The sequence below is a fragment of the Lepus europaeus genome, chromosome 10 (assembly GCF_033115175.1).
Source record: "Lepus europaeus isolate LE1 chromosome 10, mLepTim1.pri, whole genome shotgun sequence".
NCBI lineage: Eukaryota > Metazoa > Chordata > Mammalia > Lagomorpha > Leporidae > Lepus > Lepus europaeus.
Genome location: NC_084836.1, coordinates 31439698 through 31456284, shown reverse-complemented (window position 1 = coordinate 31456284; position 16587 = coordinate 31439698). Strand labels below are relative to the sequence as shown.

Here is a 16587-nt window from a genome sequence, read left to right as displayed (position 1 = left end):
TACTAGGAAGGGCAGTACAGCAAAAGGTGCTGAGCCATGCTTGTCAAAATGAAGACAGCAATAGAGGATTTATTTAGTGGTCATTGAAAGACATACTTGGATTTTGACAAGAATTATAAGAAATGTTATTTCTATAAGCTGAACTCAAGAGTACCAAAACATAGCCTTGGAAGTAAAATGTTTTTGTGAGAGTACCAATGTCGTGCTATCTGTAAAAACAATGGCAAATAATAAAATGGATTAAAAATTCATATTATAAAAGCAAAAATTTGTGTTAATACCGTATGCCCCTGAAGTGTGTATATGAGCCTCCCTTCCAAGAGGTCCAAAATCTTCAGCGTGCCATCTGAAGAAGCAGTGATGAGGAAGTTACCCGAAGGATGGAAGGACAGGCAATTAACTCCACAGTTGTGAACTGAAGGGTAGAAAATAAAAGCAAAAATTAAGAGGACGATTCTTTTTCACAACGTCACGAGATGTTAATATTTAAGAGTATATCTCAATATAAGTGGTTTTCTTTAGAATCCCATGGATGCTACTTTTCTTTCTTTTCAGAGAACAGTCCTTAACTCTGAAGACGCCCCTTTGCCTAATTAGAAACATTAAGTTGAAAACAAGAATCAAGTAATGTCTCCATGATTCCAAAATTCTATGTAGTTCATTAAAACAAATATTTTGCTTTAAAAAGGGGGGGGGGGGTGCGGCACTGTGGCGAAGCGGGTTAACGCCCTGGCCTGAAGCCTCAGCATCCCATATCATCAGCACCAGTTCAAGACCCGGCTGCTCCTTTTCCAGTCCAGCTCTCTGCTATGGCCTGGGATAGCAGTGGAAGATGGCCCAAGTGCTTGGGCCCCTGCAACCATGTGGGAGACTCAGAGGAAGCTCCTGGCTTCTGGCTTCAGATTGGTGCAGCTCTGGCCATTGCGGCCAACTGGGGAGTAAACCATCGAATGGAAGACTCTCTCTCTCTGCCTCTACTCTTTCTGTGTAACTCTGAATTTCAAATAAATAAATAAATAGATAAATAAATCTTTAAAAAAAAAACAAATATTTTGGCCTCATACAACATTAACTTCCTGCCCATGAGACAAATAACTTTAAAATTTTTACAATGTCATATATAATCTTACCAATCACAGAACTATAAAGTATTCAGATATATTGCCAATATAGCCAACAGTTGATTACTATCAGCTCACATAAAATATATAATCTAACCTCAAATTAAATTTATTTTAAAAATTTTTTTTTTTTTTTTTTTTGACAGGCGGAGTGGATAGTGAGAGAGAGAGAGAGAAAGGTCTTCCTTTTTGCCGTTGGTTCACCCTCCAATGGCTGCTGCGGCCAGCTCATCGTGCTGATCCGAAGCCAGGAGCCAGGTGCTTCTCCTGGTCTCCCATGCGGGTGCAGGGCCCAAGCATTTGGGCCATCCTCCACTGCACTCCCGGGCCATAGCAGAGAGCTGGCCCTGGAAGAGGGGCAACCAGGATAGAATCCGGCACCCCGACTGGGACTAGAACCCGGTGTGTCGGTGCCACAAGGCAGAGGATTAGCTCAAATTAAATTTAATAATCAACTAGCAACATTGGCTTAATGGGTGAAGCATTTGGAGATAAGTTTGGAGCAGGGCACATTGGGCTATTAAGTTTGAGAACTCACTTCCCGACACCATCATTCCAATAGGAGGCAGTGTAACACAATTAACAAAAGTGTTCTTTGACACACTTTGTAAGCGGAAAGCCCTAAGTCAATTCCGTTGATTACTTAAGTACTTATCCTCTTGAAGCCTCAATTCCCTTATCTTTAATGTGGGAGTAATAATAATACCTATTAGGAATATTGTGATGATTTAGCACAGTGTCTGCTACATGCTAAACACTGAATAAGTGACAGTGATTTTTTTTTTTTTGACAGGCAGAATTAGACAGTGAGAGAGAGAGAAAGAGAGAAAGGTCTTTCTTCCATTGGTTCACCCCCCAAATGGCTGCTACGGCTGGTGCGCTGCATCAATCCGAAGCCAGGAGCCAGGTGCTTCCTCCTGGTCTCCCATGCGGGTGCAGGGCCCAAGCACTTGGGCCATCCTCCCCTGCCTTCCCGGGGCCACAGCAGAGAGCTGGACTGGAAGAGGAGCAACCGGGACAGAATGCGGCACCCCAACCAGGGCTAGAACCTGGGGTGCCAGCGCCGCAGGCGGAGGATTAGCCTAGTGAGCTGCGGCGCCGGCCCGACAGTGATTATTAATGTGGATTTTATATAAATCCAACACAAGCCAAGAAAGTCAAGTTAATTCTTTAGTTTCAATACACAGGCACAATAGGAAGTTGTTTTCTACCAGTTATAATACCTGATTTGTGTTCACATTAACTCCTTGTGATTCAGAATTCAGTGTCACTATTTCACAGAGCGCAGATAACTAGCGTTTGAAAATCTCACAGTAACTTTTTTTTTTTTTTAACAATTCTAACATTATTTTAAGATCGCTTCACCTTCCTCTTCCCTTACTTTTGTTGCTGATGGATGCTAACTGTACTCTTCTCTAGTCAGGTAAAGGCAAATTCATGACCCTCACAAAGAGAGCAAAACTACAACTGGGGGTTTAGTCTGGTTGTTATAAAAGCATAGTAATGACAAACACATTCGATATCAGAGTGGCTGGGTTCAATGCCCACCTCCTGATTCCAGCTTCTTGATAATGCAAACACTGGCAAGCAGTAGTGATGGCTCAAGTAATTGGGTTCTTGCCACTCACATGAGAAACCAAGGTTGAATTCCCTGCTCCTGATTTCAGCCCAGCCCAGGCCTTTGTGGGCCTTTAGGAATGAATCAGAAGATGGAAACCCATTCTCTGTCTTTGACTGTCTCTCTGCCTCTTAAATTAAAAAAAAAAAAAAAAAAAAAAAAAAATCAAAAACAGAGAGAAAGTGAGACAAACCAAACCAAGAACTGGCCCTTCCCAGAAAAGCCAATTTAACAACTGAATTTCTGTGTCCATGAAACTGTTACCTTGATAATGCTGGAGTAATTTGTTCACTCTTATGTCCCAGATTTTCACAGTGTGATCAGAACCTGCTGAAGCTATGCATGTACCATTTGGGTTAAAATCCACAAAATTGGCAAACCTAGGACAAAACATTAAGACAGCTTAATATTTAGATTTCTTTTTCTTTCATTTGTTATGATTAAATGTCTCCGTCGCAAATTCACTCAAAAAAAATGAACAAATTGCGAGTGAACTTACCCTACAGAATCTGAGAAGTTATTAACACACTGTTTATTTGTGGTGTCCCAAATTTTAACAGTTTTATCCTCACTACATGACACAATTAATCTTCCATCAGGTGAAAATCTGGAAAGTAGTAGAAAAAAAGAGTCTGATTATAAAAGGCTCCTGACAATTATCACTCCCCCCTGCACACACCATACAAGTCAGGCTGTACTCATCAATCATTCAAGGACCCCGGCTAACCACGTCAGGCAGCAAAGTGACAGTCTGCAACCAACATTTTCCAAGCTAAATATCATCATGACAAACACTGACAAATCACAAAAAGATAGGAATACACTATGCAGACTAACCAAGTTTCTGCTTTCTTTTTATTCTTTAATTCAACTAATTTAGTTTCATGGTCGCTGCTCTAGCAAATTTTTGAGACAACTGTGCACTCCTTCCAAACCACCTACTTTTAAAGTACTTGTGTTTTTAAAGAACACTATTTCTTCTTTTTGGTCATTTCCCAGTGTTATCCTTATGACCCAAGAGAGCCTTTATTACTCATCCTGCCAACCCTGTAGTCTAGCTTTTTATAAGAAAAGGACTGGCGTGTTGAGAATTAAAATTAAGTAACATCACCAACAGAAAAACTTAACTCTCTGAGGCAGTAATTTCTTAGACTTAGGAAGGCCAGAGAGCTCCAATGGACTGGAAACAGGACAATTTGCTTATATGGGACAGAAGTTCCTTCATGGACAAACCTATCATCCACACTCCCCATTAAAAAGCAAGTGAGAGAAATCTTAGCTATCGCGTGTACCACTTTATGCTATCTATTCCTTTCAAATCTTTTTCAAGGTTCTTTTTAAACTGTTGAGTGCCTTTTAAAAATAGAAGAGCAAAGAACCAAATAGAAAAGGAAAACAGAATTTAGACTATTAAGAAACTGTAAATAGTATTTTTATTAGTAGTACCTTAGCAATAACAAAACCCCAAAGAGACAGAGCTAGGTCACAGGCTAATTAAATTTCAGTCAAGATTACCATTAAGTCATCAACTTGAGGTGTAGAATATAACTGAATGTTTTTTGTTTTGTTCTCCCATTGAAACTGACCTAAAAACAATTCTTCCTTACAGAAACTAAGTATATGGCATTTATGGATTCACCAAGTGAAAAAAAAAAAAAAAAACAAACAAAAAGAAACACTGCAGCTTAGTTAGGTTCTATGTGGAAATAATCTTTGAAAAAAATCAAGAAATTAACCTTGCAAGGAAAACCCTCCCATGCTGAGTAGTTTACCCTGATTTTATAAAAACAAGTAATATTTATTAGTCCTTTCCTCCAGAAAATACGTGTGGAATATTTAATTGTGAGAGACAATATTGTAGAAATGCCCAAGATAGGGGCTGGCATTGTGGCATAGTGGGTAAAGCCGCCACCTATGATGCCAGCATCACGTATGGGCACCAGTTTGTGTCCCAGCTGCTCTACTTCCTATCCTGCTCCCTGATAATGGCCTGGGAAAAGTAGCAGAAGATGGCCCAAATGCTTTGGTCACTGCCACTCATTTGGGAGACCTGGAAGAAGCTCCTGGCTTCAGCCTGGCCCAGCCTTAGCTGTTGGGGCCATCTGTGGAGTGAACCAGCAGATGGACCATCTCTGTCTCTCTGACTCTCCCTCCCTCTCTGTAACTCTTTCAAATAAATAAATAAGGAAGGAAGGTTAGGAGAAAGGACAGATGGATTCCATGCAGAGAAAACTTTTGTTTCATAGATTCTGGGGGGAGAAAAATCCATTCAGTGTCCCCATGAAAATAAAGTTCACATAATAATGGTAAATAATGCAAGGGATCAAAGTATATTTCTTAACAAGCCTAGATTTTAAAGATAATTACTTAATGAGAATATTTTAAATAATAAAAATTTTGTTATTTTAAATAACAAAATCCCCATATTTCCAGGGGATGACCTGATTCTTACATTCTGAGAAAGCAAAGATAGAGAAAAATATTCAATAGAATTAAATAATTCAATGATAATAAAGCAGAAAAATACTCCACAATATTATTGGCCAAAACCTACCACCCCACCATCACATCATCAGCCCACCTACATTTATTAAGCACTTATGTCCTAGAGCAGTTCTTAACACTTTACTCTCTAGAACCTCATTTAACTTTTTTTTTATTTGACAGGTAGAGTTATAGACATTGAGAGAGAGAAAGAGAGAGAAAGGTCTTCCTTCTGTTGGTTCACTCCCCAAATGGCCACTACAGCCGACGCTGCACCGATCCTAAGCCAGGAGCCAACTGCTTCTTCCTGGTCTCCCATGCAGGTGCAGGGTCCCAAGCACGTGGGCCATCCTCCACTGCCTTCCCGGGCCACAGCAGAGAGCTGGACTGGAAGAGGAGCAGCCAGGACTAGAAACCGGCACTCATATGGGATGCCAGCACCGCAGGTGGAGGATTAGCCAAGTGAGCAATGGCGCTGGCCTCTCACTTACTTTCAAAAGAACCTTATAAAACAGATGCTATTGCTTGCCTTAAACTAGAGATGAATAAATAAAGCAAGAGAGGATCTGTAATTGTCAGAGTCACACGGTAATAAGGAGAGGATTTGAACTGAGCCTTTACTTCCATAGCAAAACCCCTGAACTACACCATTTAAGTTAGTGGAAAAAAAGGAAGGTTTCTTCTACTGTCAAATGATTTAGATCACAAAAGGATCTGTGTGGTTTCTGTGTAAAACACAGAGAATTGTAAAGTGGAGGGAAACCACAAGGTAGGGCTCTTAGGAGGCTACTAACTATCCTTTAATGAAAACCTGTGTGTGCTGTCAGGGGCTGTAAGTAAAACAGACCCAGTCCCTGTCCTTCAGAAGTATATGGGGATGACACTCGTTCACTGATGCATCCGAAGACTTTCTGAGTACCTGCCAGTATTCAGCACTCGGCACTTGCTGCCCTGGGTAACAGGAATATAGTTGTGGATGTGAGATGGATAAGTTCTTCCGTGTTTGTGGATTGAAAAATTAACATCATCAAAATGTCGACAATACTGAAAGTACTTTACAGATTCAATGCAATACCAATCAAAATACCAATGACATTGTTCTCAGATCTAGAAAAAATGACGCTATACTTTAGATGGAAGCACAAGAGGCCAGAAATAGCTAAAGCAATCTTAAATAACAAAAACAAAGCTGGAGGCAACACAATTTCATATCTCAAGACATATCGGCTGGCACCGTGGCTCAACAGGCTAATCCTCCACCTGCGGCGCCGGCACCCTGGGTTCTTTTATTTACTTATTTATTTTTTAAAATTTTTTTTTTTTTTGACAGGCAGAGTGGACAGTGAGAGAGAGAGAGACAGAGAGAAAGGTCTTCCTTTTGCCGTTGGTTCACCGTCCAATGGCCACAGCGGCTGGTGCGCTGCAGCCGGCGCACTGCGCTGATCTGATGACAGGAGCCAGGTGCTTCTCCTGGTCTCCCATGGGGTGCAGGACCCAAGCACTTGGGCCATCTTCCACTGCACTCCCTGGCCACAGCAGAGAGCTGTACTGGAAGAGGGGCAACCGGGACTAGAACCCAGTGTGCCGGCACCGCAAGGCGGAGGATTAGCCTAGTGAGCCGCAGCACCAGCCAACGCCTGGTTCTAGTCCTGGTCGGGGCACCGGATTCTGTCCCGGTTGCTCCTCTTCCAGTCCAGCTCTCTGCTGTGGCCCGGAAGTGCAGTGGAGGATGGCTGAAGTCCTTGGGCCCTGTACTCGCATGGGAGACCAGGAGAAGCACCTGGCTTCTGGCTTCGGATCAGCGCAGTGCGCCAGCTGCAGTGGCCATTGGGGGGTGAACCAACGGCAAAAGGAAGACCTTTCTCTCTGTCTCTCTCTCTTACTGTCCACTCTGCCTGTCAAAAAAAAAAAAAAAAAAAAGACATATCACAGTGCAGTTATAATCAAAACACCCTGATAGACACATAAACCAATGTAACAAAACAGAAATCAATCCATACATCTACAACCAATAAATCTTTGACAAAGGAGCTAAAGTCAATCCTTAAAGAAAGGATAGTCTCTTCAACAATTAGTGCTGGAAAAATTGGATCTCCACATGCGGAAATAAGAAACAAGATCCCTATCATATTTTACACAAAAATCAACACAAAATCGACTGAGAACCTAAATCTATGACCTGATACCTTCAAATTACTAAAGGATAATGTTGGGGAAATTCTGCAAGACATTGGCACAGGCGAGCACTTCTTGGAAAAGACCCCAGAAGCACAGGCAATAAAAGCAAAAATAGACAAATGGAATTACATCAAGCTAAGAAACTTCTGCACTGCAAAAACACTCAAAAAGTGAAGAAACAACTGACAGAATGGAAGAAAGTATTTGCAAACTATGCAACTGATAAAGGATTAATATCCAGAATCTAAAAAGAACCCAAGGAACTCAGCAACAACAAAACAATTCAATTAAGAAATAGGCAAAGATGGGACTCCAAATCACATTAAGTTGGTAGGTACCAATGCCACCTTACTAGTTAAAGTGATTAGTTTAAGTTCATATCTGATCATAAAGATAGGATTAAGTGTCAGAGGGATCACATAAACAAGACCAGTGTTTGCTAATAATAATTGATAGAATTAAAAAGTAGAGAACAATCCAACATGGGAAGCGGGATACACAGCAGACTCATAGAATGACAAATGCCCTAAACAGCACTCTGGCCTCAGAATCAGCCCTTAACACACTCAGATCTGGTGAAAAAGCCCATGAGAATTTCTCAGGTATGGAAAGCGAAGATACTGGCAAAAAATGACCTATATGTAAGATCTCTCTGAGTGAGATCCCGGTGGAAAGAAGGGACCATCAAAGAAGGAGGACCTTTCTCTGAAGGGAAGAGAGAACTTCCACTTTGATTATGGCCTTGTCTAAATAAGGTGGAGTTTGTGAACTCAAGAGGCTTCCATAGCCTTGGCAGCTCATGACAAGAGACCTCAGGGTATTACTGACATCATAAATAAGAGTGCCAATGGTTAAATCAACAACAGGAGTCATTGTACACTTGCTCCCCAAGTAGGACCTCTGTCCTTAATGTGTTGTACTATGAGACTTAATGGTAAAACTAATCTTCAAACAGTACTTTATACTTTGTGTGTCTGTGTGGGTACAAACTGTTGAAATCTTTACTCAGTAAAGAGTTGATCTTCTGTATATAAAGATAATTACAAATGAATCTTAATGAAGAATGGGATGGGAGAGGGAGTAGGAGATGGGATGGTTTGCAGGTGGGTAGGTGGTTATGGGGGGGGGAAGAACCACTATAATCCAAAAGTTGTACTTTTGAAATTTATATTTATTAAACAAAAGTTTTCTAATAAAAAGAGAGAAATGGGCAAAGGACATGAACAGGCATTTTTCAAAACGTGAAATACAAATGGCCAACAGACACATGAAAACGTGCTCAGAATTACTAGCTATCAGGGATATGCAAATCAAAACCACAATGAGCTGTCTCTCTCTCTCACTGTCCACTCTGCCTGTCAAAAAAAGTGAGAGTGGTTCTCATATAGGAAAAAAAAAAAACAAACAATAAATGCTGGTGAGGATGTGGGGAGAAACGTACCCTAGTGCACTGCTGGTGGGAATGTAAACTAATACAACCATTATGGAAGACAGTATGGATACTCCTCAGAAATCTGAAACTAGATCTACCATAGGACTAGCCATCCCACTCCTGGGAATTTACCCAAATGGAATGAAATCAGCATATGAAAGAGCTATTTATACCCCCATGTTTACTGCAGCTGAATTCACAATACCTAAGGTATGGAATCAACCCAGATGTTGTCATCAGATGTCCATCATCTGATGACTGGAAAAGACATTGTAGTATATATACACTATGGAATACTAGTCAGCCATTGAATTCTGTCTTTTGCAACAAAATGGATATAACTAGAACCATTATGTTTAGTGACATAAGCCAGTCCCAGAAAGATAGATAGCACATATTTTTCCTGATCTGTAATAACTAATAGAGTGCAAAAAATGTAAAGTATACTGGGGCCAGTGCTGTGGCACAGCAGGTTAAAGCCCTGGCCTGAAGTGCTGGCATCCCATATGGGTGCTGGTTTGAGTCCCAGCTGCTCCTCTTCCAATCCAGCTCTCTGCTATGGCCTGGGAAAGTAGTAGATGATGGCTCAAGTCCTTGGGCCCCTGCAGCCATGTGGGAGACCCAGAAGAAGTTCCTGGCTCCTGGCTTCGGATCAGCGCGGCTCTGGCTGTTGCGGCCATTGGGGGAGTGAATCAGTGGATGGAAGATCTCTCTCTCTCTCTCTGTGTCTTTACCTCTCTGTAACTCTTTCAAATAAATAAAATAAATCTTAAAAAAAATGTAAAGTATATGAGTGAAACTGACATTTTGAGATATGATTATTGTTTATAGCCCTTGTCTATACTGTTGAGGAACAGTGGTTTTTTTCCTTCTATTTGTTGAATTTCTAACTTAGTAGGGGTTAAGTTTATGATTATAAAATAAACTGAAAGTATATCATTGTAAAAACTAAAAGAAAAAATAAGATAGGAAGGACGGGGGAGGGTGGGAGCATGGCCAGGAGTAGGGTGGGAAATATCACTATGCTCCTAAATCTGTATTTATAAATTACATGAAATCTGTTCACCTTATATAAATAAAAAATCATTTTTTAAAAAAGATCTATGCCCTAATAAGATTTTCATTCAAGGGAGGAAGAGGAAGGAGGGCACATGAATAACATCATTATAGATAGTGATATGAAAAAATTAAAACAAAAAAGCTGCCAATCTGTTACCAGAAGCTCCACAGAATAAGATTTTAAAGAAACTTGCAGGGAGGCGGCAAGATGGCGGAATAGGCAGGAAGCACACTTAGTCCGGGGGGAGAGAAAGTTTAATATAAGTGGAGATACTGTAGAGTCAAGGAAGAGTAGGGGATAAAACAGCAGAGGAAACTCTTCCGGAACTAGTGATTCACAGTGGACCTGCGTGGAGAGCGTGGGAGCCCAAGTTCGGGACACCAGCGGCAGACTCAACGCACCAGCGCTGGAACGCGAGGTGAGCCGAACCTCCATAGCCCGAGATACCAGCAGGCAAGCGGAAAGAGGAGGCTAGAGGGAACGAGGCTTGAAACTCCGTGGGGAAAAGTTCACCAGGCTAACTAGAAGAGAGAGAAAAAAAAATTAAAAAAGTGACTGATACGGACACAAGTTTCTCTCTCTCCGCTCACCTCTCACAGGCGAGCAAGACAGAGCAGGCGCCATTTTGGACATATGTCATAAGCAGGGCGACCTCAGGTCTGCACCAGCCCTGAGCCTAGCAGAAAAACCTGACTCTGGGGGGAGGGGTGAAATAACAGGAGATTAGCATCTAACTTGGCAACCCAGTGGGAGACTGCAGGAGAATTGGAGCCCACACTGAGGGCAGCACAGATTCCCTGTGTGGTGCTAGGGAAAGAGCTTCCAATCTCTGGCTCCTGTGGGTATATCATTTGCCTGCTAACTACCTCCAATTACGTTCAGCTGTGCGGAATTACTTCCCTTTTAAATCAAAAAAAGAAAGAGAGATTTACCACACCTAACCTGGGAGTGTCATCCTTGACACACCCTCAACCCTGAGGAACCAAACACAGCTCTCAGTCCACACTCATCTCAAGCCTCTAAGGCTCCACTGAAAGCAGACAGTCCACTTAATATAGAGCCATAGTGTAACAAGAAAAAACACCACAGTGAAGAAACCAAATATCTCCAACATGCCAAACAACAAACGCAAAAACCAAGCTAACAAGAACAAGGAAGAAACTATGACGCCCCCAAATGAAAAAGACACCCCAATTCAAGATTATGAAGATGATGAGATCGAAGAAATGCAAGAAGCGGATCTCAAAAAATTGATAAGAACATTAAGAAGTTCTCAAAAACAAATTCTTGAACTACAGAAATCCTTCATGGACAAGATAGAAAATCTCTCTCGTGAAAGTGAAATATTAAGGAGGAATCAAAATGAAATGAAACAACTACTGCAACAAGAAACTCTGATAGTGACTAGAAATCATAATGAAATGAAGAGTTCAATAGATCAAATGACAAACACATTAGAGAGCCTTAAAAACAGAATGGGCGAAGCAGAAGAGAGAATATCAGACTTAGAAGACAGAGAACAGGAAAGGAAACAGGCAAACCAAAGAAAAGAAGAAGAAATTAGAAATCTAAAAAATATTGTCGGGAATCTACAGGATACTATTAAAAAACCCAACATTCGGGTTCTAGGAGTTCCTGAAGGCATGGAGAAGGAGAAAGGATTAGAAGGCATTTTCAGTGAGATACTAGCAGAAAATTTCCCAGGTTTGGAGAAGGACAGAGGCATCTTAGTACAGGAAGCTTATAGAACCCCTAATAAACATGACCAAAAGAGATCCTCACCACGACATGTTGTAATCAAACTCACCACAGTGAAACATAAAGAAAAGATCCTAAAAGGTGCAAGAGAGAAACGTCAGATCACTCTTAGAGGATCTCCAATTAGACTCACAGCAGACTTCTCATCAGAAACCCTACAAGCTAGAAGGGAATGGCGAGACATAGCCCAGGTACTAAGAGAGAAAAACTGCCAGCCCAGAATACTATATCCTGCAAAGCTCTCATTTGTGAATGAAGGTGAAATTAAGACTTTTCATAGCAAACAGAAACTGAAAGAATTTGTTGCCACTCATCCTGCCCTGCAAAAGATGCTTAAAGATGTGTTACACACAGAAACACAGAAACATGGTCACCAATATGAAAGAAGGTAAAGGAAGGAAACCTCACAGCAAAAGATCACAGGAAGCTCAACTTCTCTTTGACATAGAATTAAACTCTGATGCTCTGTTAAAGCAATGTGTTAAAGTAATCTATTATGTTCTCTTGATGTCTGTTACCAGACTTTAAGTTTCTATAATGGAAAATGCTATTAATACAAATGTTTGAGAATTAAAAAGTCTAATGATCTTGTGTTACTAGACATGATAGTTATCTTAATGAGAAAGCCCCAGAGGCCTAAAGGGTTAAATACCTGTAAAATCCTACAGGTGCTTTCAAAAATACTGTGAAGTAAGCAAGTGCCTCTTGTTGGTTGATGAGTTTATAATTTTAAACATGGCGACTTAAAGTCTTTTGTCATCCACAGTTATATATGATCTGCTGCTCATAAAACTAAAGCGTTGTTGATTCTGTGTTTAGCTGTCCTCCTATAGGTTCCTATGGACTTTTTCCAGCCACTTTTATTGTATTCAGTACTTTGGGATGGCTCTGTAAACAGATGAAGCCAATAATGTATTAACAGTACCAACTGAGAGAAAGTATGGTTAACTGAGGTTTCTAAAAAGAAAAAGCAATTCAAATCAATTGGCAATCTACAAAAAGAGTTAAAGATTTTAAAAGCTATTATTAAAATTGCTATATTGGTCTATTATGCTATATTATATGTGTGTACATATTGTATGTCCACATGGGGAAATTTTATTAAGAGTTTTATTTTAAATGGCTTATAGATAAGATTGTCCATAAATTTAAGCTGCTAAAATCAATCAAAGATACATTTTAATTTGTGTGACCTGAATCTGTGTATCATATGTTTTAGACTTGTTGGTAGAAAGAAACTAAAAACATTTTAGATGGTTGTGCTTAAGTTTACTGGCTAAACAAACTACACCTTGTTAGATTATTTAAGAGGTGTTTTCAAATACATGATTCTTAAAATTTATAGAAGGCATTGGACCTTCTGGTAAATGTTTTCTTAAGTTGTTATCTAATGGTTGAAACAGTTTGCTAAGTATTCATGTGATATTGCTATTGTCAGCAAGCGATCTAGGACTTGCTCCCTCACTTCTCTATTCTAAGCCCAACTTGTTCTTTCATTTCTCTATTCTCTTCAAGGTAGGAAACTAATTCTATTATGAAGGAATCTGTAGGATGCACAATTTAATCTTTAGACCTTATAAAAGAGATGGCTAACATTTTTCTGCAATAGCATAGCCAAAATAAGAACTTAAATAATAATCTCATAGCTAGATTCACTTTGCCATCAGCGAAGTATACAGTAAGTAGAAAAAACCTCCCTTTCAGACCAAAGGGAAAGAAAGTTTTAAAGTGAGAATATAATTTTCCTCATGGGCATTGTCTACCTTAGAAAAACTACTACAGAACATGCCTGTGACTATAGACTTGTAGTTCAGGCCACCGAAGATTAGAGATGGGACACGGGCACTCCCTTGACTTGCATCCTCTGGTCTGCTTTAACACAAGCCAGGAGGAAAAGAAAGCTCGGCATCAGAAGCAATGGGTGGCAGGCCTATTAATGGCTGATCTGTACAGTGATCTGCCCTCAAGGAGACCCAACAGGCCAGTCCACTGCAGTGGCTTTCAATGTGGTAAGCCTGGGCTTCAGCAGAAGTCAGCTTGTGAAGAGCCCTGGCAGCTCTGCCAAGAGTTGGATCACTGGAAATGGACCTGCCCTGGAGTCGAAGGATGCCCAGGTCAGAGCCACGGATCTTATTGGCTCTAAGCTGAAAAGCCCTTCACTCAGCCCAACTTCCAAAGTGACCACTGCACCTGAGGGGATGGTCAAGTAGGGTCAGCAACATTGCAGGCAGAACTGTCAATTTCTTGTTAGAGATGCCACCTGCCTTTACCTGGCCAGCTCTCCTCCCAGGCCAGCCAAGTAATGAAAGTCAACAGAGTGCCTTCCCCTAGGAGGTTCACACCTCCCTTAGGATATACCCCATGTGAAGAGATAGATAGGTCTGGGCCTCTGAATTTACAAGGCCTAAAGCCCATCAGATTATTATCAAGTCCCTTCTATCAGGTTCTATTTGCCTCTCAATCAGAAAACTTAATTGTAGCTTAGACAGCACCTTTCTTAGCTCCTCTAATAATGACTCTGTCCTTTGTTCTAGGCCCTGTCTAGTGCACTTGGGCCTCATTCCTTTGTAATCATAACCTCTACTCTACCACCAATGGCTCTACTCCCAACATGTGTGTACTGATGGTCCTCTTCCCCACTTAATGCTGTATAATTGTTCAAATCTGGTAAATGCCACTCTTAGGATCATTGGTTACTATCCTCACTCTGTCTTTTATGACCTTGTCTAAATATGATCAGAGTCGGCAAACTTGGAAGGCTTCCATAGCCTTGGCAACTCATGACGACAGCCTAGGGTGGTTACTGGCACCATAAACTAGAGTGTCAATTTGTTGGGTCAACAACAGGAGCCACTGTGCACTTGCTCCTCATGTGGGATCTCTGTCCTTAATGTGCTGTACATTGTGATTTGATGCTATAACTAGTACTCAAACACTATGTTTCACTTTGTGTTTCTATGTGGGTGCAAACTGTTGAAATCTTTATACTAAATTGATCTTCTGTATATAAAGAGAATTGAAAATGAATCTTGATGCAAATGGAAGGGGAGAGGGAGCGGGAGAGGGGAGGGTTGCGGGTGGGAGGGAAGTTATGGGGGGGGGGAAGCCATTGTAATCCATAAGCTGTACACTGGAAATTTATATTCATTAAATAAAAGTTAAAAAAAAAAAAAAAAAGAAACTTGCAAATAAGGAAAAGGAGGTTATCATGGTAAGCTTAAAAATCATTCTGAGTAGGAGGGTCCCCAGCCTAGGAGAAATCTCCCAGTGCTAAAGAAATGAAGGGGCTATGCACCTCAGATGAATGCGCACGTATGCGTGGCTGGCAATAAGCTGGTGCCAGAGGGAGGGGTGGCTTCCGCCTCAAACTAAATACAATCAAAGGGGCCTCAACGTTAAGGTCTCCCATCCCTGGACACTACATGATAACTACTGCATGTTTTTGCCTCTAGAGGGCCTGAAAGTGAGGATGGCAGTTTCTATTGCTTTTCCTCCTTTTTTTTTTTTTTTAAAGATTTTATTTATTTATTTAAGAGTTACAGACAGTGAGAAGGAGAGACAGAGAAAAAGGTCTTCCATCTGCTGGTTCACTCCCCAATTGTTTGCAACAGCTGGAGCTGAGCCGATCAGAAGCCAGGAGCCAGGAGCTTCTTCTGGGTCTCCCACATGGGTGCAGGGGCCCAAGCACTTGGGCCATTTTCTACTACTTTCCCAGGCTATAGCAGAGAGCTGGATTGGAAGTGGAGCAGCTGCAACCAGAAATGCTGCCCATATGGGATGCCGGCGCCACAGGCGGAGGATTATCCTATTGCGCCACAGCACCGGCCCCTGCCTCCTCCCTCTTAACATTTAATTAGATACATGAAAAATAGTTTAGCACAAATAACACCAGCTTCTCTTTGTCCTTTGATCAGGAAAGGTTAGTCTTCTCTTTACTGTCAGGGCTTAAATAACACCTAACTGGCCTGTTAATTTTAAGGGTGTTAAGAGGATTAAAAAAAATTCTACTAAAACATTAATAGCTTTCTGACTCTAACTCTGTTCCACCCAGCGCCTTTTAAAGTTTCCAGAGCAGGTCACCAAGCTGGACTTTATTTCAGTCAATAGTGACTCACGGAGTTGGCAGGCAGGGACCGCCTGTAAGGCATTTGGGAAGTTAATTGAGCTATTATTGAATCCCTTAAAATGTACTGGTACTCAATCAAGAGAATGAGGAAAATTTTTAACTTCTTTCTAGAAAAACTGGTTTACAGGTCATTGAGAGTAGCCCAGATTATATCTTTCACCTAAACCCAGGAATTCCTAAAACTATCTAAAATGCTATGCCTATATGCAGTGTTATTCTGACCTTTGGTTCAGAAAACCAAAAGGCCCATGAGCCATGAAAAGTTTCAAGGTGCTTTCAAATTTTCCTTTGGATATTTCTTATCATTAAAGTAAATGGTTTCTCAATTTAGAAACCCAGGAGTCTTCCTGATTGCCCTTCATTTTTCAGTCCCCACATTCTAACCTGTTACCAGATCCTGTCACCTCAAAGTACCACTAACTCTGCTGTCTTCCATTCTCCACAATCATCAAGTGCTCTTTCAATCTTAAATCAAGCTGGATCAGTTCTTCTGCTTAAAACCCTTTGGTGCTTTCACCTTTCCCTTGGGAAAAAGTCCGACATCCTTACCCTTGCTTTCCGTAAGTCTCCAGAACCTGTCCCCTTGACTCCTCATCTTCATCTCCTCACTCTTCACAGCATCACATCATTTTCCCTTAGGTTCTTGCACTTACCTTGGGCCTTTCCTAATATGCCGCTCCCTGGGCCTCAAAACCTGCCTCCTCCTCTTTGTTCAAAATACATAAAAGGATTTTGCATGATCTTCAAAAGTTCTGTTTCAATGTCACACCCTTAGGAACAGTCTTCCTCAACGTTTGCTCCCCAGGATGT

At 41.1% G+C, this 16587-nt stretch overlaps 1 protein-coding gene across 3 annotated transcripts in view; it reads right to left on the bottom strand.

Annotated features, from left to right (window-relative positions):
• Window positions 1-16587, bottom strand: part of POC1B (POC1 centriolar protein B) — a 169941-nt gene that overhangs the window by 107796 nt on the left and 45558 nt on the right. For all 3 annotated transcript variants that reach the window (XM_062203141.1, XM_062203140.1, XM_062203142.1), the window contains exons 5-7: window positions 3239-3346; window positions 3004-3119; window positions 282-415 (exon numbers count right to left, since the gene is read on the bottom strand). In XM_062203141.1, the coding sequence (XP_062059125.1) occupies window positions 282-415; window positions 3004-3119; window positions 3239-3346 (358 nt within the window). The remainder of the gene's footprint in view (window positions 1-281; window positions 416-3003; window positions 3120-3238; window positions 3347-16587) is intronic.